At 34.2% G+C, this 21,241-nt stretch overlaps 1 protein-coding gene across 1 annotated transcript in view; it reads right to left on the reverse strand.

Moving 5' to 3' along the window:
* Window positions 1-21,241, reverse strand: part of LOC145661915 (uncharacterized) — a 213,892-nt gene that overhangs the window by 139,772 nt on the left and 52,879 nt on the right. Inside the window, exon 11 of the mRNA XM_081727262.1 lies at window positions 3,798-3,860. Coding sequence (XP_081583388.1) covers window positions 3,798-3,860 — 63 coding nt within the window. The remainder of the gene's footprint in view (window positions 1-3,797; window positions 3,861-21,241) is intronic.

The following is a 21,241-nucleotide window of genomic DNA, read 5'->3' on the forward strand; positions in this document are numbered from 1 at the left end:
TATAAAATAGATTTATGATATAAGATTCATAAATATTAGTTTTTGCTTTTCAGAAAATAAAATAATTAATTTTATTTATACTTTTACAATTTAGAATATGAAAAATTAGTTTACAGTTTAAATATGCACAGTCCGTTTGTTAGTTATTACTTCATGCATACCAATACATAACGTTGGAAACATTTTTACAATGTTCATATTACAGCGGTTCTTCTCAATCATATGACAATCGTACTTTCTGTATAATATAGTTGTTTTATATTAGAGCAACACTTGAAAGTACGTTCAATATTTACATTGTAGTTAATTAAAGTAATATTTTAATGGAAAAAGGAAACAACCGATTTAAACTTATTTTTACACCACAATCCTCTGTAGGTGCGAATTCAATTAGTTACAAAGAGTGAGAAAATGATTTGACTGGACTAGGACTCGAACCCGGAATCTCCGGCATACCACCCCGGCTTCGATTCCCGGTCCAGTCAAATCACTTTTTCACTCTTTGTAAGTTATTAAAGTAATATTTTCTATGTACTGAAGAAAGTTTAGTTCTTGTAGAAATAGGTACCTTAGCTCTGTTTAGAAGTGTACCATTAGAGATCTTCTGTCTGCTGGATTAGCAAGTCATGTAGTAGCAAGAGAAACATTTTTTAAAAAAAAGTTGTTCAAGTACAAAAGATTTACAGTAACAAGTATTTTAATTTCATCGTTTCTCAACTGTGCACAAGCAAAAAAAGAAAAAAAAGAAAAGAAAGAAAAAGCGTACTATGGCGTTCTGTGAAGTGACAGATTTTTTTTATGTAAGTCACTCGGAGCTTCGGAGGAAGATGACAGAGATTGTCGAAACAATATAGTATATTGACAGTATACTTTCGATGCAGTAAACAAAATATTAGTTAAAAACTCAGTTTAAACAGTAATATAATATGCGTCAAATTATGCCCTCAAATAAAAAATAAAAGACCTGCTAGCCGTATTTTGGTGCTTATGCTTTTAATATGTGATATTTACCTTGCCATTAATTTTACTTGTCCTGACCGAGGTTTTTTACTTTTTCATTCAAGTATCTCCTCCACTGTTCTCACAAAGCTGGATTAACACCGTAATGGCCCAATGCAACGACGAACATGTCATCACATCAATCAGACTCAGTACTGCTTGCCTTTGTGTTCTCAGGGAAACTAATACACTAGCAACGCTTTCTGGTTGACACTAAATACTTATTTATTTAGTGGTTAGGATTAGGATTAGGAATTTGATTTCCGGGATTTCGGCAGCTATGGTCATGTTAGCCCGCCACGATCAACAACGTATCTCAGTGATTATACTATCTAAGAAAAGGGAAGAAAGAAAGAATTGGGAAAGGAAGGAAACGGTCTGGGACCTGTATGTTAGATACCATCCTAGCATTTGCCTGTGTGAATGAGAAAAACCCAGGAAAACCTCATTCAGGTTGGCTGGCCTGAAAAAATATTACTTTTTATAAGTCTGTTACAAATTGGATTGATGTTTCATGTTGGTGACTTGCTTAACACATTCGTCCGGAATTTTGTACAATAAAAGAAATTGTGTGCTTTTCTATTTGGTACGTTTATTTGAAAGTCCGAAAACACTTCAATTTAGTTTATTATAAAAAGTTTTACACAAAAATATCATGTTATGTAAGGTTCTTCTTTGCTTAAGGGTTATACCTTGGCCCGATTAAGAAGTTTCGAAATTCCTATTTAATAAATAGCAGTTCTCAGTTCTTGACAAAATGTTTGGTTGGAAACAAGCTTCCTCAGGAACTTGGATTTATTTTTAGTGTGATTGCTTTTGTATTTGGGTTCCATACAAGCGTCGCATATTCAAGTTTGGAGCAAATGTAACTTTGATTCAATTTATGAAAAGTGGAAGGTTTACTAAACTTCGTAATAATTTTTACAGCTAAATATAAATTAGAACATCCACAATGAGAACACCTAATATTCCGTTTTTTTTTTCTTCTTTTTTTTTAACACGAGGTGTTCAAAAAATATATATTACACTCACTGGTTGCATTAGTTGAAAATCTACTTTTAATATCTTCATGTTAAAAGATATTTCTTTTTATACATTCTTAGCAACAGTATCACTGATTCAAATTTTCCCTGCTAATTGTTATTAATGCAACCAACATTTCATCAACATTCTAAATAAATGTATACCAATGAAAGATGAAACAAATCGATTTTTTTAACACACCAGATCTTCTGTAGATGTTAATTTATAACACACAAAAAGTGAAAAAAGTGACTGACTGGACCAAGACTCAAACCCAGGACCTCCGATATACCGTGCCGATGTGTAGCGGTTAACGCATCTGCACAGTATGTTGGAGGTCTCGGGTTCGAGTCTCGGTTCAGTTAATTCTTTTTTTTCACACTCTATATGTTATTTAAAATAAGTGTTCAAATGTTGAAAACAGAAACACGGTACTAAAAAGTAGTGAACATTACAGTAACACTGAAAATATAAGTATTTCGTGCGAGTTACTGTTGTGTGTGTACAATTAGCATATATCTACCCACGAAATTTAAAAAACGAACTTTCGAATTTAAAATTATTTAAGCAGTTTACAATTTAAACGAATTCCTTCTTAAAACATCAATATATTTACATACTAAATGCTAATGGTATACAAAATGGAAGTTGATAACGGGAATAGGTCCCGTACCAATCTTTTCATCTCCCGATCGAAATGTAAAATTTGAAATAAGTCTAATTTTACGAAATCTAATGTTTGTAATTATATACCAATACCAATCTAGATTTAATTTCATTTACACACGTTAAACAGCTTTTTGTACTAATATTTATCTATTGAATAAATTTTAAAAAAATCAATTAAATTCAGTTAAATATCGCCATATGAAGAAATCCATTTCATAAGAATTATGGAAGATACAGTAGAGTACCGAAAACTCGACCTAATGTGTACCAAAAAGTGGCCGAGTTTGTGAAAATACCGGGTTATCGAGAATGGGGTTAAAATAGAATAAGTACGAGTGTTTCCTCAGAAAATAAAGTACTGTACTTGATGTATTGTTTGCTTGAGAATAGAACAGAGAATAAACTGCCAAAATTCCCTTAAGCAAAGGTAAAGTATGTACTTTATGAAGGCATAGAGCCTTTACTGTACATGAAAATTAATGCATACACACTGTACAGTAATTTACCTGATAAGACAAACCTCAGAAAAATACTTTATAAAGGCATAAAGCTGTCTATAGTGAAAATTAACTAGCGAGTCTGAATAGGTCTGCGTTCTTTTTCTTTTTTTTTTTTTTTTTTTTTTTCCTGTCAGGATGTGGTCGAGTTATCTAGACTGCCGTGTTATCGTGAGCTGAGTTTTAGGGACTCTATTGTACAATGTTTCAAAAGTTTCATTTAAAATGAAGTACGGATTAAAATGTTTTATTATTTAAGTTATCTAATATTTATTTTAAAAAGAAATTAACAATAAATAAATTAAATTAGTACGGAATAAATACAAAGTTTTAGAACAGGTTATTTATGTTAATCGAATGTTATTATTTCAAATAGGACTGTACCATGAATAAAACGAGGAAAATTATGCACATTAATGCTCCGACACACAAAGACTACAGGATAGAAAAGAAAGATCCTAGTACACATATTATTCACAATATTAAATGCAGAAAACAAATAAACCAACACCAAAACAAAACAAAGAAGATACAAGTGATATTAGAAACACGACTACAGAAGAAACAAAACAGCAAACAACAAGGTCTTTGATATTTCAACAAACTTACAGGTAACCCAGGGAGCCCTTCTGGACCAGGCAACCCGTCTTTTCCACTTGGACCAGGTGATCCCTAATTGCAAAGAATTTTCACAAATAATTACGTACAATATACAAGAAAAAGGATTTTTTCACACTTCTTATTGTTGATATCAGCATCAACTGTCAAAGAGAAAGTAAATTTATTATATTCACATGAAATATAACAAAAGTGATAAAGCCAAAAAGGATTTGTGTTTAGCAGATATGTTAGCTGTGTGTTATGCTCTGCAAAGTGGAGAGTATCCCTTACATTGAGATTGTGTTTTCTTTAGATTCTGATTAATAAGGTTCTTTAAATATCCAGATAATAATATATAGCCTGTATTCATGTAATATGTTGGAAGAACATAACATACAGAGATTTAACCCCTTCAAAATTCTGCCTTTTTTTTAGGTAAATTATAGTCTTTCAGTTAAGCAGGTACTGCTTCATTGCTATTTATCGTAGGTTCATAGTTCATACCTCATCTTTTTTTGCAATAGAGCAACCTTTCAAACAGTACCATCCACATTTACCTATCATGTCGCTGAGGTGGGAAAGTTTGAGTTTTTTTTTTATTTTTTTTATTTTGAGCCCCTCCTGATTCCCCTTTGTGTTAACGCACAGATCTCAAAATTAAAAATTACTAATGGGTATACTGAATAGATGTTCAAAATTTCAGGCTTCTATGTTGAAAAGTAAGGTAAAAAAAAAAAAAAATACCAATATGCTAAGAATATCCATACAATGCCCCAGATTCCCGTATATAGGATCTCAGGTAAAAATTACCCTAGGATTATGGTTCATATCTCACTCTCTTAAAACAGAACAGCCTTTCAAACGGTACCATTCACATGTCTTCATCATATATCTGAGGCGGAAAAATCTCGAAAAAAGTGATTTTTAAAAATAAAAATCCCTTTTTTACCTTCCTCCTCCCTCTGTTTAAATTAAATTTCACCTAAGAAAAATTCGTGACAAAAATTCTCGTCTTGCTAAAAGCTGTTCAACTACGAAATTACAAAAATCTACTAAAATGAGCCAATAAATCAAATGAATTTGCGTGTAATATTTCAAAAGTGTATTCTGGATTCTCAAAAGATTAACTGAACTGAACTATAACTGAGGTGCTGCAAAGAACCGATTGGCACGATTTACAATCCATGTGTAACAAATCAGAAAATTATTAAGAATATTCCAACTAACACTAAAATAATGGAAACATTGAGTATTCATAAGCTAGGTTGCCACACTGTAAGAATCTTGTAGTTGTCACTAATAAAAAAAAAAAAAAAAAAAAAAAAAAAAACTTGCAAGCCTACAATACTTCTTCATGTAAACATAATCTTGAAAGGGACATGCAACATTTTTTTTTTCATCTTGCAAGGAGTCAAACCATGTACAACTTTCTGGGTCGTCTTGCTTGCTATCTGCTATCGCTCTAAAGAAAAAGAACTCTTTCGCCGCTTCCGAAACGACGAATTCTTTTGGACGGGGAGGGAAAATACACGTTTTTAATGAGGAGGTTCACTATTTGTCCACTAGAATGCAGCGCTGCATGGGCGGAGATATCTTTCTTGCTTTCAAAAATATTGTAATGTGTAAACAATAAATAGAAAGATGAAGTTGCAAGATTTTTAAATGGGGATGCAAGATTCTTACAGCGTGGCAACCTAGCTTTACTCTGTCAAGTAAATTAAAAATGTTGATTTTCCTTACGGTCCTTTCCTTCATTTAGTTTAGTTTTCTAGTGAGATTGTGATGTAACTAGTATTCATTACTTAGATATTTGATTTATTCTTTAGAAGATAATTTATAATTTATATAAAGATTACAAAAAGAAATTATGAATTTGCAAATATTCTCTAGCTATGAAAGTTGACTTACTAGGAATGAGTCCAGAGTTGAACCTTGAATCTGGGGATAACCTATACATTTCCTGAAAGAGTTTTGTCGAGCAAGTTTCAGAATAGGTTTCCATTCCCTGCCCGGAAGTGACTCCACCCCTTTAGGGTTAGAAATATATAGAACAAAATGACCTGTATGTCCTATATATCAAAATGCTCCGCATGATTAGTAGATTAAGAATATAATATGCACTACCAAATTGCCAATTATATCCTATATCAAGGTAGCAAATCAAAACAGATGATTATTTCATTATAAATATCCTATATTAGTGGACTTACAAAGTTGAAAAAACCATTTCCATACTATCCAGTCAACAGTAATTCATTTGGTATCACTACTAATGTAACTCATTATTATAGCTAGATGTGACACATTCGATGTATTCCAATTTCTATATTTTCCACGATTTCACCAATATACGTTGTCAGATCAGTACGTTCATTGTATATTCGTCAACTGCTCATCTAGAAGAGTTGTTAGATATATCACGCTGTACAAAAGCGTTCAATAGATTTTGAGTTACTAATTAGGTGAAAACTATTCATGGTGGGTAATTTGAGCTCAATTAATCTATCCGAATAGTTCTTTCTTTGTAGCTATATAAACCCGATTAGTCATCTTTCAGGGTTTAAGCCCTCTAACCACGACAAGGCCCAGGTAATGAGAGAGAACAAGGTTCCCGCTGGATGTTGTTTGCCGGATAGTTTTTGGCTATGTGTGAGAGTCATATAACTCACACGTCACGGTCCTGGTAAGATGGTGGTGTCAGGACTTGGCCTTTTTTTAAAGGTATGATAGCCACGTAGCTCACACTGCCTCAAGATCACTCTACGGCGTGATAGTGAGGTTCACTAATATGGGAAATTTATAGTGAAATAATAACTTGTTTTGGTTTATTACCTTGATATAGGATATAATTTTGTAGTGCATATTATACTCTTAATCAACTAGTCATGCAGATCACTTTGATATATAGGACATATAGATCAAGTTGTTCTATATATTTCCAACCCTGAAGGAGTGAGATCACTTCCGGGCAAGGAATTGAAACCTGTTTTGGAACTTACTCGACAAACCCTTTCTGAAAATACATACGGTGTCCCCAGATTCAAGGTTCAACTTATGGACTCATTACTAGTTAGATATTTTTAAAAAAAACATATTCATTTATTGACAAAATATATGCTTTTAATATTTGTAAGTATAACCAAATTACAATTGAATTTATGATTCAACTATTTGCATATTTCTACATACTAATCAACACAATACTTCCTAATTGTCACACATGGGTGCACAATGGAGTTCGATTTCTTTTCTAGTTATTGCAGTTTCGTATGTACTAATATAAGTGAAGAATATTATTCAACTTCCTTACTGCAAATTGTGAAATAAATTTGAATCCTCTTATAGATGTTAATAGGTAGGCGGTTTTTGTTTTCGCTTTTATATATTATATAAACCTATATATTTAAGTCTTGTAGAAAATTTCCGAAACGTTGTAAATATTTTACTGTCACTGATGGAATATCGTAAAGATACGTTATCTATGCTTCTCATTTTCGTACATGTTGCGTAATACCCGCACATTATATACTTTATGAGAAAAGTAAATTCCAAACAGTACAAAGACATTTATATTAAAATATTTGGGGAACACCGTACTTTAGTGGTTAGAGCGTTGGATTCATGTTCACATGGTCCCGGGTTCGATTCCCGGCCAGCGTCATGAGGTAAATTGGGGAGTCACTTGAAGACAAGACGTGACGGCCACTAGATCTAGAGAGCTCCTAATGCATCTATTAGGGACAGAGCGTCGCAGCGCGCTAACCACGTGTTTGCCGCTGGAACCGTAGTTCAGCCGAACGCTAGCGGATAGCACAGGACAGACTTAGGCTCAGAAATGGGCCATTATGCCACGTGATTTGTTTTTTATATTAAAATATTTGCTATTGTAAATAATATATAATATATTTCTGTTTAATAGATGTAACAGAAAACATCTACTTCTTCTCACTAACATTCAGGTATTCAACAATGATTTTCAGCTTCTTTTATTAACACTTTCATGGCTGATAACAAAAAGTATAATAATTCAGACTATAAAAAAGTTCGAGTAAAATAATTTTATTGCGTTCTTCTATTCCACTAACTTAAAACACTAACTTTGTGATACAACAGCGTGACATGTAACGTATACTTTCCGTAACTTCAGAGTGACCCACAAACAGATAATATACAGTAGTAATCGAATAAAACAATGACTGTTCTTCACAGTACTCAAATTTCACGCACGCTTTCTCTGTTCCATGAAAATGCCTACTGAAATACACCGTGTTTCAGAAAGAATGACCTCATTTTGGACGGTAATAATTACGAAACATCGGACAAGCCGGCAAGGAAATGAGTGTTGTTTAAATAGGGCGTGGCCTAGAGTTTCAAAAATCACCGCTAGATGTCAGTCAATGCGTCTTTTCAGTTTGCAGTCAGTCAGAAGTAAGATGGCGCCCGCTCAACAAGTGTTTTGTGTGCTGCAATTTGCAAAGACTGAGTCAATGATTTTGGTTCAGCGTCTCTTTCGTCATTGTTTTGGCACTGATCCGCCTGGACCTAATACTATTCGTCGTTGGTATCGCCAATTTGAAGCGATAGGATGCTTGGGCAAAGGTAAGATTCCACGTCGGCCTTCGCACTGTGTAAAGATTATGACAAATTTAGCTATCGTCTAGATGGTATTCGTACTGCTCATGGTGGACACATAGAGCATTTCTAATAGCATAGCTAAAACTTGAAGATTTTGTGAGTATTCTGCGATTTATCCCATTTTTGTAGTATGTTTTTATCAATACATATTAACTTTTAAAATCAGGTCATTCTCTTTGAAACACCCTGTAATTCAGTTAGCACAGATCTATTGTCAATGTATAAGAAGCCATGTCAGGGCACAGACGTCTGTGTATTGAGAGCCAAACTAACACAGTACTTTTTTTTGTGTTGATTCCAAGCGTTACAGCAACAGTCAAGAAATATCCATTCAGAGGATTCCAGCGAGGACTGAATTCTCCGGTTCGAGGAGCGAATTTTCCAGATATAGCGAAAGTTAAATGAAGATAGAAGTATAAAAGAGAAGGGTGTCCACCATCTTCAACATATTGCTCTTGGGTTACAATGTAATGCAACCTGCACAAGCTCATACGAAGAGCGTCAAGAGAAAGACGAATTTTCGGCAACACAATTCAAAGAATTTGGCCCATACAAAAAGCAGAAACTTGGACAGCATGAGCAAGAAAGAAGATTGCAATATGTATAATGGGTGGATAGTAAAAATTACATATTATTCAATAACACATTGATATCTGGTAGGACTTATTTTCAATACGATAGTTGTAAACAAATACCGTATACCACGACCTCAGAAGACAAAAAAAGGGGGGGAGAAAGTGGCAGAGGGGCAAGATTTATCCAACCATGGATGAAGAGTAAATTTCTTCAATGAAACAACTAACTCGTAGCAAAATTTAAATGTTTGAAAATGATTTTGTGCTTAAACTTTTTCGCTACCGATGTCCCAATTAATACTTAAAGGTTTATGCAAGATGAAGTTAATTCTACACAGTAAATACAGCGCTGAATGTTCTAAGGATAATTTTCGATAAAAATGTGACGTCCAATCGTTACTCAGACAGCTACAATTATTGATTATATTGGTATAATTAAGCCAGGATTTAAATCAATCGGAATTTTATGGAGCTATTTTAAAGAGAAACTGTTCTCCTGCTTAAAATACTATGTAAATGTGTCAAACGTGTGATTCAGTAATGTGAAATATATATGAAAATCTGTTGACTGAAAGTCATCACAAACCTGTGTTCTAAGCTTGAAGACGAATCTATTGCATTGGAAGCCTCACTCCATATACACTTCAACAAAATGTACTTCTATGGACTAACTTACTAATGTCAAAATATAATTGTTTTTAGTTAACTAATAAAGTTGGAGTTAAAAATTAAAATGTTTCAATAGTTCCTAAACTATTTTACATATTACAGTCAAAATTGTCTTAGAAAAATTTATTTTTCAATACTTGTAATATTTAAGAGAATTTAATAGGAATAGGTTATTTATCTCTGTTAATCAGCATAGAAAGAATGCAATGTATCTGATAGTCATGTAAGATATATTATCTCAATCCAAAAACACTCCATGTCAAAAAGAACCGAAATTCCGAACGAGTATAAAAATGTAAAGTAATCAATACAATCAAATTCTTAATCCAACGTAAGTTATAATAACGATTCTGCCAAATTCTTGAAATAAATTTTCTCATTCTGAGAGAACCTGAACTTGACCAACTAGTTCCGTTATCACAGCCAAAATAAGTTATGATCTGTTATAATCAGATGACCAAGTTTTTCAAATACATTCAGAATGTAAAAGAAATATTTCAAGAACTTGGAAAAATCGATATCATGACTTACTTTGGTTGAAGAATTTGGATCCATTAATAACGTAACTAGCTGGTCAATATCTTCAAATACTTCACGAGCGGGCTTCTTTCTGCACTTTATACAGCCTATTTCAGTATGCTTTGCAGTAAATTGTTTTGGGAAAGATAAGATTCCAAACAAAGAGGAAAAGTATAAAATTACATGTAATTTGATATCCCATATGATTTCTCGTATTTTTTTTTATGTTGGTGTCATTCTGTGAATGGCAGCCGAAAAATATAAAAAAGTTTTACGTCCGACGGTTATGCCGGCTAAACTAAAGGAGACGGTGATGATGAGAGATGAGTGAAATGGTGGAATGAAAAAAGTGGGAGGAAGCGGGAGAACCCCGAGAAAACCCACGAGCACGGTGTTTGTCCACCACAAAGTCCACACGGCGCAAGCTGAGATCGAACCAGGGACCCCAAACACCGGAGGTGAACGCTCTACCACTGAACCACCGTGCCCTCCCCCCGAAAAATATATTTTACGTGATTGTATTTATCTATATTTTTAATGTATTAATTGGAAGAGTATTGGCATCACTTTAAGGCGGAAATTATTTTTGTGGAAATTAACGGTACCTTTCCTTTTTTCTTTCTTTCTTTTCTTTTATTTCGACTCTACTAAAGGAATACTCTGAGAGGTTGATGATGCTTTTCTCCTCTTAGCAATGGTACCCGACATGTTAGAATTTTCTGTTACTCAAATCAATGTGCAAATTTAGTATTAGTAGCTAGTCATGAACATAATTTTTTAAAATAAAGATCTGGGTAAAGATAACGTAAAGGTATTCAACTTGTTCAATTTTTTTCATTAGTCAGCGGTAATGTCTTGAAAATGATCATTTCGATCTCATCTACAGTTTACACGAAAAATGGAATTCAAATGGATTCAAATTTCAATCTCCCATGACTCCCCGCACTTAAGGTTTAGTAGATTTGTAGAACATTTCATCAATAGTACGCAGAGATGTGACAAGAACTACTAATAGATCACTCATCTTCCGTCGTGGGGTCTCTCGTTCAATCCTGGTTCGAATCATGTGAGCTTTGTGGTGAACAAGTACTTTGTATATGAGTTTTTGAAAATATGTTTTCAGTAGTTCTTAAAAATCTTCGGGTTCCCTTTAGATGTGAAGCCCTGCAGTGACTGTTCCGCCCTTAATACGGGGCTATTAGTAATTGCCTGTAATTTGGCGTTGCTCACATTATTATAGTTATAGTCAGAACTCATGTCGTGTTGAAAATTATCATTTTGATCTATACAAGGGATAATCTGTATGGTCAATGGCGCTGTTTAGCTCCCTTAGGTGTGATATTCAAAAAGATTAGGAGTTTTCTGGAGATATACAGGTTAACCCCTATCAATGTGTGAAATCTCGTTATCAGTGAGTGAGTCAACCAGAAACCACGAAAACCGCACCTGAACCTCACACATAGAAATACGATACTTTAGCACATGAAATTTGGCGTTACTGACATTATTAGCTACTCGACAGTGATGTCTTGAAAATGACAATAAGACCTCGCGTCGCTAACGCTCTCACCTTTGGTGCGAGCGGTTTCTGGTTCTATTCCCGGTGGGGATGCTCGGTCGAAAAGGTGTAAGATTATTTTCCAAACCAGTGAGGTTTTACCTGGGTTTTCCTCATTTACACTAAGGCCGGGATTGTACCTAATATACAGGTCCCAGGCCGTTTCCTTCCTTCTCCCCTTCTCCGAATAGTGTGCTCGTCGAGGAACGTCATCCTTCATACGTGACGGGCTTAAGGTCATACATGCCGGTAGTGCCCAGAAATATGTATTTCAAAAATATTGTTGGAAAATTACCATTTTGGTCTATGTTGGGGTAGATGGCTGTTTGGACTCTCTAGCAAGGGCATCTGAAGTGTTGGAATTTTCTGGAGTTGTACATGTTACCCTCTAGCAATGTGTGAGACTTCATTTTCTAGCTAGTCGGAAATATAACAAACATTTATGTTAGTCAGTAAGTAAGTAAGTCAGCCAGAAAACACGAAAAATGTAGTTTATGGTGGCTCATATCTCAACTTCCCATGGTCTCCCATAAGCAAGATTTGGTACTTTTGTACACGTCATTATACGTAATTATGCGTAAATTGGTGTTGTTTAAATATTTTTAGTTACTTAACAGTGATGAGTTGAAAATGGCCATTACGGTCTATTTGGGGCATTGATTGTGCCGTTTGGCCTCCTTAGCAGCGGTACCCGAAATATTGAAATTTTCTGGACATGTATACGTTACCTCCTATTAGAGTGCGTTTGTTTTTTCTTGGCACGCTTCCCGCCTAAAGGATGGATCTGTCCTGCCACGCGTTGTTGCCACGCCACAGTTGAGTTGACAGTTACAATACGCTAGGAAACACACCAAAACGCGATACCACTCACAAATCACAGTAACAAACTTGTTCGCGTATGGCAAATGAGCACTTCAAATACCCGCCAAATAGCAATGATCTCATTTGATAGTCTGGCTGACAAGTAACGTCACCTACACCACAAAGCTAATAAGAGTCTATTGGGCTAAAACGTTCACGTGAGTGCTAGCAGAAAATACTTTAAAGGTCAACCAAGTGCACTGGCGGAAAGTGTGCCAAGATACAACAAACGTACTCTAGTGTGAAATTTCGTATCTCTAGCTCGTCGGGAACATACCAAACATTTATATCAGTGAGTGAGTCAGACAGAAGCCACAGTTCAGAGGGGATTCATATCTCAACCCCAATGGTCCCCCACACGTAAAATTTGGTACCTTTGTACAACATTTCTTACTAGTAACTGTATGAAACCTGGCGCTTCTGACATTATTAATTACTTAGCAGTGGTGTCTTGCAAATGACAACTGTGGTTTATGCAGTCGTTAGCGTTAAAGCTAGCTTGCAGCGCGGCTGGAACTTGGCTGCATGCGCTGCTGCGCACGCTGATTTCATGATTCAAGTCAAAAACTACTACATGCCAGAAAAATAACTTTCAATTTGCACTAGAAACTGTTTCATATATTTCTTATTGTAGCTAGATTCCCACGTCATATTCAAGTATTCATTTTAAATACGATAAAATGAAATGCAAATCCCAAGATAACAATTTCAAATATATTTAGTTTTATGTCATAAATATAATCAGTAATGGAATTTACACGGTGTGCTATTGTATTGTTTTTAATTTTGACTCATAGCACAATCTTCCATCATTCCATAATGTAAGCTCCATATAATTTTATATTAATTTATTCGATAAAATTCACGATTTCTCTTACAAATTTCAACTTACAGACTTCAATTTTTTAGAAAAGGAACTTCATAACCTATCGAAGGCAATAATCAGTGCCGATTTTTTATTTAGAATTTTCCTCATTGTTGAAATGGCTTGATTGTTCAAATGGATATCCAAATCGTTAACAATGAAACTGTTTCGACAATGAAGAAAATTCTAAATAAAAAAAAATGGGCACGGATTGTTTCCTTAATAGGTTATGAAGTTCCTTCTCTAAAAATTTGAAGTCTCTAGGTTGAAATTTATAAAAGAAATTGTAAATTTTCGTGAAAGGTAAAAACTGCATGGGAGAGATAGGTAGACTGTAGTGACATCTATCGGCAAAACTTGTCCCTTTACACTAACCTTAAACTGGAAATACGGTGTACAAATCACTGAGCAAAATAATGAATGTGTAACAGTTTCGCCAACTAACTAAACATATTGACTTCATCAGACACTGTAGAAACCAGGGTTGGCAAAAATCATGGTTTTTATTGAAAAAAACAAAAAACCCGGTTTTTGGTTTAAACCTGGCTTTTTTCGTTTAAACCAGGTTTTTTTGGTTTAAATAATATGCTCTATGTATTTATATCACATATGGACAGAAATAAGTTTGTTTCTTCTTGGTGTTATTATGCAACAACCAGGTTATGCTGGAAGGGGTCACATAAGCTTACAGCGGAATCCAAACCGCTTCTCGGCTTACATCCGAGAGAAATTGTCCTCCATTTGAACTCGAAACCGGGACTAATTGGCCACAAATGCGATACGTCTGCCGACTCACTCACGAAGGACACCTGACAAAAATACGTTGTACTGATCTTTACATACTTGTTAATATGATTGTCAAGAGTAATTTCAGAAGGACTAAAAGATAAACAATTGCACAAGTGAAACCATTATACATAATTACATATGAACAATTTAAAAATACTGCAGAGTACAGAAGAACTAATTTAGTCCCAGTCAGTTCACTACGACTTTTATTATCCAATGACTTACTTCGCATATCAGTAAGAAAACTGAATAAAGATAAGAATTATTTGAGTCCACTTTGGCTCTGACCCATTTATACATAAATAGATACCAAAGATACTTCTGATTTCAATAAATGCCTCTCGTGGGGTTTGTAGGACCTCCCCCTTGAAAATTACGGCATTTTATCAATTGTAAACATTATTAAACCGAAAAAATATGTACAATTTTCCTTTGATTGCAATTGCATAACAATAATAACAAGCTATAAAAAATCACTCATAATCTCTGAGTAATGAATGGGGAATTTAGGTCTGAATATAATACGAATAATATACAGGAGTGAAAGGTGATAACCCACAAATGTGTGTTCATCACGATTTTACTAGCAGTTGCACTTTTACAAACATTTTTCGTTTTTTGATTTAAACCAGTTAGTTTCTTTGAAAAAACCAGCTGGTTTAAAGCAGCCAATCCTGGTAGAAACAGGAGAAAGTTGCACCTAAATATAACAGGACCCCAGAAACTGGTTCTGAACGCTGATTGGCTGGTAAGAACGGACTCAGTCAATCATAACAAAAGTAAAACTAAACACCATAAATCCATTTCCCTCCCTGGACCAGCAAAAAACTACTAACTACAAATTAAGTCTTTTCAATAACTTGCCCCACTTTTCGCTAATTTTAGTCCTGCATTCCAATTCCTAACACAGGTCTTCAATTTTGAAGGAGGCCATTTTGAAACAGGTTTGCTCGAAATCAAAACAAATTTTGTACTAATTGTTTGGTTTCCCACGACCTATCAAACAAGGTATCACTCGACCTATATTCCCATTTGAAATTTCAAGTTGGTCCCGGGGCCCCATGATGGGGGCCCTGGGGACACCGTGACAATACCATTCCATGTTGCCTATGGCCTTTTACTTTTTCATTTTTTTGTTTTTATCTTTTTCTAATCAACCGTTTCTGATTTATAAGTACTGGAAATTTTATTTAATACAGAACCATTTTTTGGGGGCCATCTTGAAAACGGTGCCCCATATCAAAAATTGTTTCCTACAAAAATTGTTCAATTTTCCAAGCTCTTTCGAACGAGGTATCACTCGACCTATGTTCCTATTTAAAAATTTCACGTACACTCCCCTTCCCCCAAAATGGGGGGCGGGAGGAACCTTGTATTCGACCCATCTTTTAGGTCTCTCTGTATTGTACATTGACTCTTAACATTTTTCTTATATGATGTATAGTTCGCGAGATATTGGCTTATAACAATTACTTTGACTCACCCTGCATATATATATATTAATTGCTCTTCTAATCTCTTTTTTACAAATTGTAAGAAAATGTGTTATTGCTCAACATCATTAGCTAAAGCAAATACCTTACTGTGGTTCAAATTGAACGTTAGACTGTCTCATAAAATTTACTATTTTAGGTTAGTGGGCACAAACTACCCCCTTTCCCGTTGGTAGGAGATGTGACTGACATTTAGTAGTGTCACTCCTAGATGGCAGCATAATAAATAGTAGTATTTTGCCTTTTCTGAATTTGGCGGTTAATCTTATCCTGGGTATTGTTTTTTTTAAAGCGTGTCACGTTAGTGTGTGTCATACTTTATTTTAAATTGGTGGACACAAAGTACTCCTAGTTAGTAGGAGATATGCCTGACATTTAGAATTGCCTGAGATATATTTAATCTTAACAGGTGGGCACAAAATGACCCCAGTGTGTTTTACAAAAAATAGCTAGATACTGCAAGGGCTATTTTAATCGAGTTCTGATAATAAAATCATGGCAGTGGTAACGATGTTATTGCGTAAAAGTTAGAAGCAATTACTTTAATTTTGTTTTCGGTTTCTCTGTTTCCGGTGTAAATTGCCTGAAAACTTCACTGAACCCGTTTTGACTGACAGCTTCACTTTGTCAAATGAGCCCGCTGGTATGATCTGCATGTTTTCACATACCAGATCATTTTTCATTATTGAAGTTTTTTTTTTCTTTTAATTAAGAAAAATAATACAAAGATTTCAGCTATGCCTATATAAGCTATGTTTCATCTAAGTGATAACTACCATCCTTCACCACCTTCCATTTCGTTACTTTCAGTAACTCCTAGAAATTTGTCCCCACAGTAGTGTTATTCTTTAATTTTGAATTCCCAATGAATACAGATAAAGATTAGAATCTTCATATCGATAAAGATAGGCAGAAAGAAGAAAGAATTGAATTTTCCCTGGTGACGTGATTTTAGTAAGTCTTTTCGGGCAATCAGCCAGGTGAAGGTATTGACATCCGTTGTTTCGATATAGACATTGCATTCATCTTCAGGGATTCTAATGAAAGGACCAGAGATGTGGGCATGTATATATGGTGACTAGTGAGGGGCAGAGGTGTGAATGGGGGGCTTGTGATTGGCTGAGGGGAATGCTGGCTCTTGATTGGCTTTTGTTCTGTCTACGCGAAATGGCTTTGTTGAATGTCTTTTTTTGTGTGTGTTTTGTTTTTTTTTTTTCTTCCGAAAAGGACCGACCAGATAGGACTGAGTTGAAACCCTACCTCTATTGATACTGTTCCCTTCCCGTGAGATAGCTATGGCTTCCTTGAAGAAACAATGCGTTCAACTCAGCCCTATTTGGTCGGCCCTTTTCAGAAAAAAATAAAAATAAAATAAAAAAAAACTAGACATTCAACAAAGCTATTTCTTGTAGGCACAACAACAGCCAATCAGGAGCCAGCATCCCTCAGCCAATCAGAACCCAGCACTTCTTTCAGTCAATCACAAGCCCCCATTCGTAGCTCAGCCTCTAAATAGTCACCATACATACATACCCATATCTCCAGTCTCTTTATTACAATCCCTGAAGATGAATGCAATGTCGGATGTCAATACCTTCACCTGGCTGATAGTCCGAGAAGACTTAATAAAAAGCTAGAAGTAAATTACACATTATGTTTACAAGTTTTGACATTTCATATGCACAAATATAAATATAAGCAGAGATAATTAAACAGGAATTGAGTTACACTCAATGATTCCAAGACTAACACAAATATACAGCAGAATATAACACATTTAATGCCACCACTTACCTTGACAATTTACAATTTTTATGGTTTAAAATATTTAATGACAAAAGGCATGTACATTGCAATTTGACAATGCGTGTACAGCAAGAAAGAAAGAAAGAAAAAAAACATATGTTAAGCGAACTCATATGTTGAACACATGCAGCATGCAACGTTTTATGATAAAAGATTTTGAATAAAACTTTCAACGAAAAGCTGTCTCATCAATAGCCCAAAAAGGAAAATTAAAATTAAAGGAAAACATCTTTTAATATTTTACAACGTTAAGTTCAAAAAAGTTAGAATATACAATCTGTGTACTAGTTTCAAATTCTGTATACTAGTTCCACTTACTAATCTATAAATATTTACTTACATCAAACCAGCATGCCGTTAGAGCTTACGCATAAATGTTAATATATATGTAATAATCGCGAGGTAAACAATTGCGAACGGATATTTTGTGATGACCGATTGTTTTTGAATATATTTATGGCACAAATAGTTTTGTGTTAAAGGTATATCGAAGGCAACTACGCGTTCTTTATTGGAAAGACATACAAATAAAATATTATGTATAGCCTATAAGTATGTATACATATAGAAAAGTCACATTAGGTTAGAATTCAAAACATAAACCGTGAGTAAAATAATATGAATTGAACCCAATGTTAGTCCTTAGACCATATATTGTATATGTAGTATTGATTTCAATTTCATGCATATTATTGATTTTAGTATTGCACGAACAAAATTATATTCTTCCTAAATCAAAATATATTTTTACATGCTACGTAGTTTCATTATAAAAAAAAAAATAAAAAAAAAAACTGTTAAAGCAGGACATTTGGGAACACTGATTAAAGCGAATGTATTTTGCTCCGTAATACTTTATTAGGTACGGTAGAAACCTGATCTTTTAAGTTAGTGCCTTCTCAATTTTACATTTCTTCAGCCAGGAATATTAAAAAAAGTAATAAAAATATTATATTACTATTTTAGTTTATTATATTATGTTCCCTCATCGCTATCTACTTTTATCTTAACGCTTTCAGCATCTACGTAGTGTTATTTTTTATACTTATAACGATATATCTGAGTTGAGAACATCTGATACCATAAATTGTGCCGTCAATAGGATAACTTGCCTTGTGTTATTTACATCCCTTTTAAGTCCTTCAAATATATATTTTTTTTTCAATTAAAATAAAATCGGGTCTGAAACAGTCAAGTTTTTCAAAGCAGTTTTAAACTTCTCCATTCTGACTACTGTTGCTTATATGAAAAGTAATAAATAAGTAAAATCAGTATGAATATAAATGACAGAATATTTTTTTTTTTAGAAAAAAAAAAGAAAGAAACGACTATCAAACTGTGTTAGTAATATCCACCAACACTGCCGTTATGGTTCTATTTTCCTTTATGTCTACCTACTTAATGGGTAGTTAAAAATATTCAAGAAAAAAAAAAAGCATAACTATTGTAACACACTTCGAATATTAGGTTGAAACTATCACAAGATGCTCGTGAACAAGGAAATGAAAATACACAACAAGGAGTGAGTCTATCCCAAAGATATCCAAATTATTAGGACACAGATTGTTCTCTGTCCCAAGCCATGATATAACTCTAAAAAAAAATGGAAACTCCACTGGGTATATATTCTAGGCATATATGATACAGAGTGTTAATGAACTATATCGACAAACTGTAAGAGGTAGTTTCTCACATCAAAATCAGAAAAAAAGTTCATATGAACCTGTAGGGGAGAGTGCATAAGTGCATAGTTTCAGAGCTAAGTCAAAAATTGTGAAAAGCACACGCTATTACGAATTCCAGAAACCGTGGAATGGCGGCTCACATAAACATATAGGAAGTCACACATAAGCAAGCCAAAAAATATGCATATTTTATCAATATATAAGGAGTGTGCAAGGAATTCCTCACAGGGTGTAATTCCTAAACATGCTTAGGGGCTGCGGTGGCTCAGTGGTAGAGCGTTCACTTCTGGTGCATGGGGTCTTCCTTTCGATCCCAGCTCGCGCCAAGTGAGTTTTGTGGTGGACAAACATCGTGCGCGTGAGTTTCCTTGGGGTTTTCCCGTTTCCTCCCACTTTCTTCATTCCGCCATTTTACTCACTTCTCATCATCATCATCGTCTCCTCTAGCCTAGCCGGCATAACTGTGGGACGTAAAACCTAAAAACTTCATTTCATTTTTTCCTAAACATACTCTCATCAAAATCCTTGGATATGCTCTGACTTTATGGTGAGTCTAAAATAGGGAAAACGTAAACCTTGATAGAGTGAACACGGAATACGTTGACGATAGGTTGAAAGTGCTAGGGACTCTCCAGTTCCAACCTCTTGTTTGAAATAACGCGCAATTTGATGTTTTGTTTCAAGCTTATAAGTCGGAAAAAACGTTAAATATACGTGACAAATACATCGCAATATACATTATTCCAAACATGGGGAACCGTGGAGTTAGCGGTCCATAACGCTTCCGACTTTCCGCCGAAGTATTCGGTGTTATCTGCTTTCAACGCTTACCATATTCCTCTGGAGCCACTTTGAAGTCAAGAGCAGAATTGAGAATTCTGTTGAGATTATATCTGGAAATTATATCCCTTGGACACTCATTGCACACTGATGAAATATGAGTTTTTAGATTGCGTACACGTATGACAATATTTACACTGAAATGGACCGCCACTCTACAGTTTCTCGAATATTCGAAATAGTGTGTGTTGAAATTTAGCTCTTTCTCGATTTTGGACAGCCCAGGCTCTGAAACCATGCATTTTCCTTCCAAGATTCATATGAACGTATTGTCTTATTTTGAAGTGAAAAACTGTCTCTTACAGCTTGTCGGTATACTTCATTAAAACCCTGTATATATTACATACAGAATAGCTCTTAATATATGACTCAAACCCCAAATCTAAAATTCTTTATCACAATTAATATATAATCAGAATTTTGTATTCCAGTATCTCAGATGATCTAATGTCCTAAAAGAAGAAAACAAAGAAAGATGATCTAATGTCCTGAAAGAAGAAAAAGAAAGAATAAAATTTTCAGAAGCATTATGCAGTACAAATAGAAAACAAAGAATATTCAGAAAAGTGACGTAAAAGAGGAAAACAAAAAATTAAGTATTATGAAACATATTGTGAAAGGAAAATACAGAGAGTAAAATTTTTGGAAATATGTAAAAGAGTAAAACAAAGAACAACACTTTCAGAAACATTATGTAAAAGAGGAAAATACAGAATAAAATTTTCAGAAACATTACTCAAAACAGGAAAACAAAGAATAAAATTTTCTGAAACATCTAAAACGGGAAAACAAAGAATAAAACTTTCAGAAACATTATGTAAAAGAGAAAAAAAAAATATTCAGAAATATTATCTACACCAGGAAAACAAAGAATAAAACTTTCAGAAACATTATGTAAAAGAGGAAAATACAGAATAAGATATTTATAAATATTACGTAGAGGAGGAAAATGCAGAATAAAATATTCAGAAATGATATCTAAAAGAGGAAAACAAAGAGTAAAACTTACAGAAACATTATGTAAAAGAGGAAAATACAGAATAAAATATTCAGAAATATTACCTAAAACAGGAAAACAAAGAATGAAAGTTTCAGAAACGTTATGTAAAAGATGAAAACAAAGAACAAAATATTCAAAAATAAGATCTAAAAGAGAAA

This window comes from Thermobia domestica, chromosome 10, assembly GCF_964235325.1.
Source record: "Thermobia domestica chromosome 10, izTheDome1.hap1.1, whole genome shotgun sequence".
Taxonomy (NCBI): domain Eukaryota; kingdom Metazoa; phylum Arthropoda; class Insecta; order Zygentoma; family Lepismatidae; genus Thermobia; species Thermobia domestica.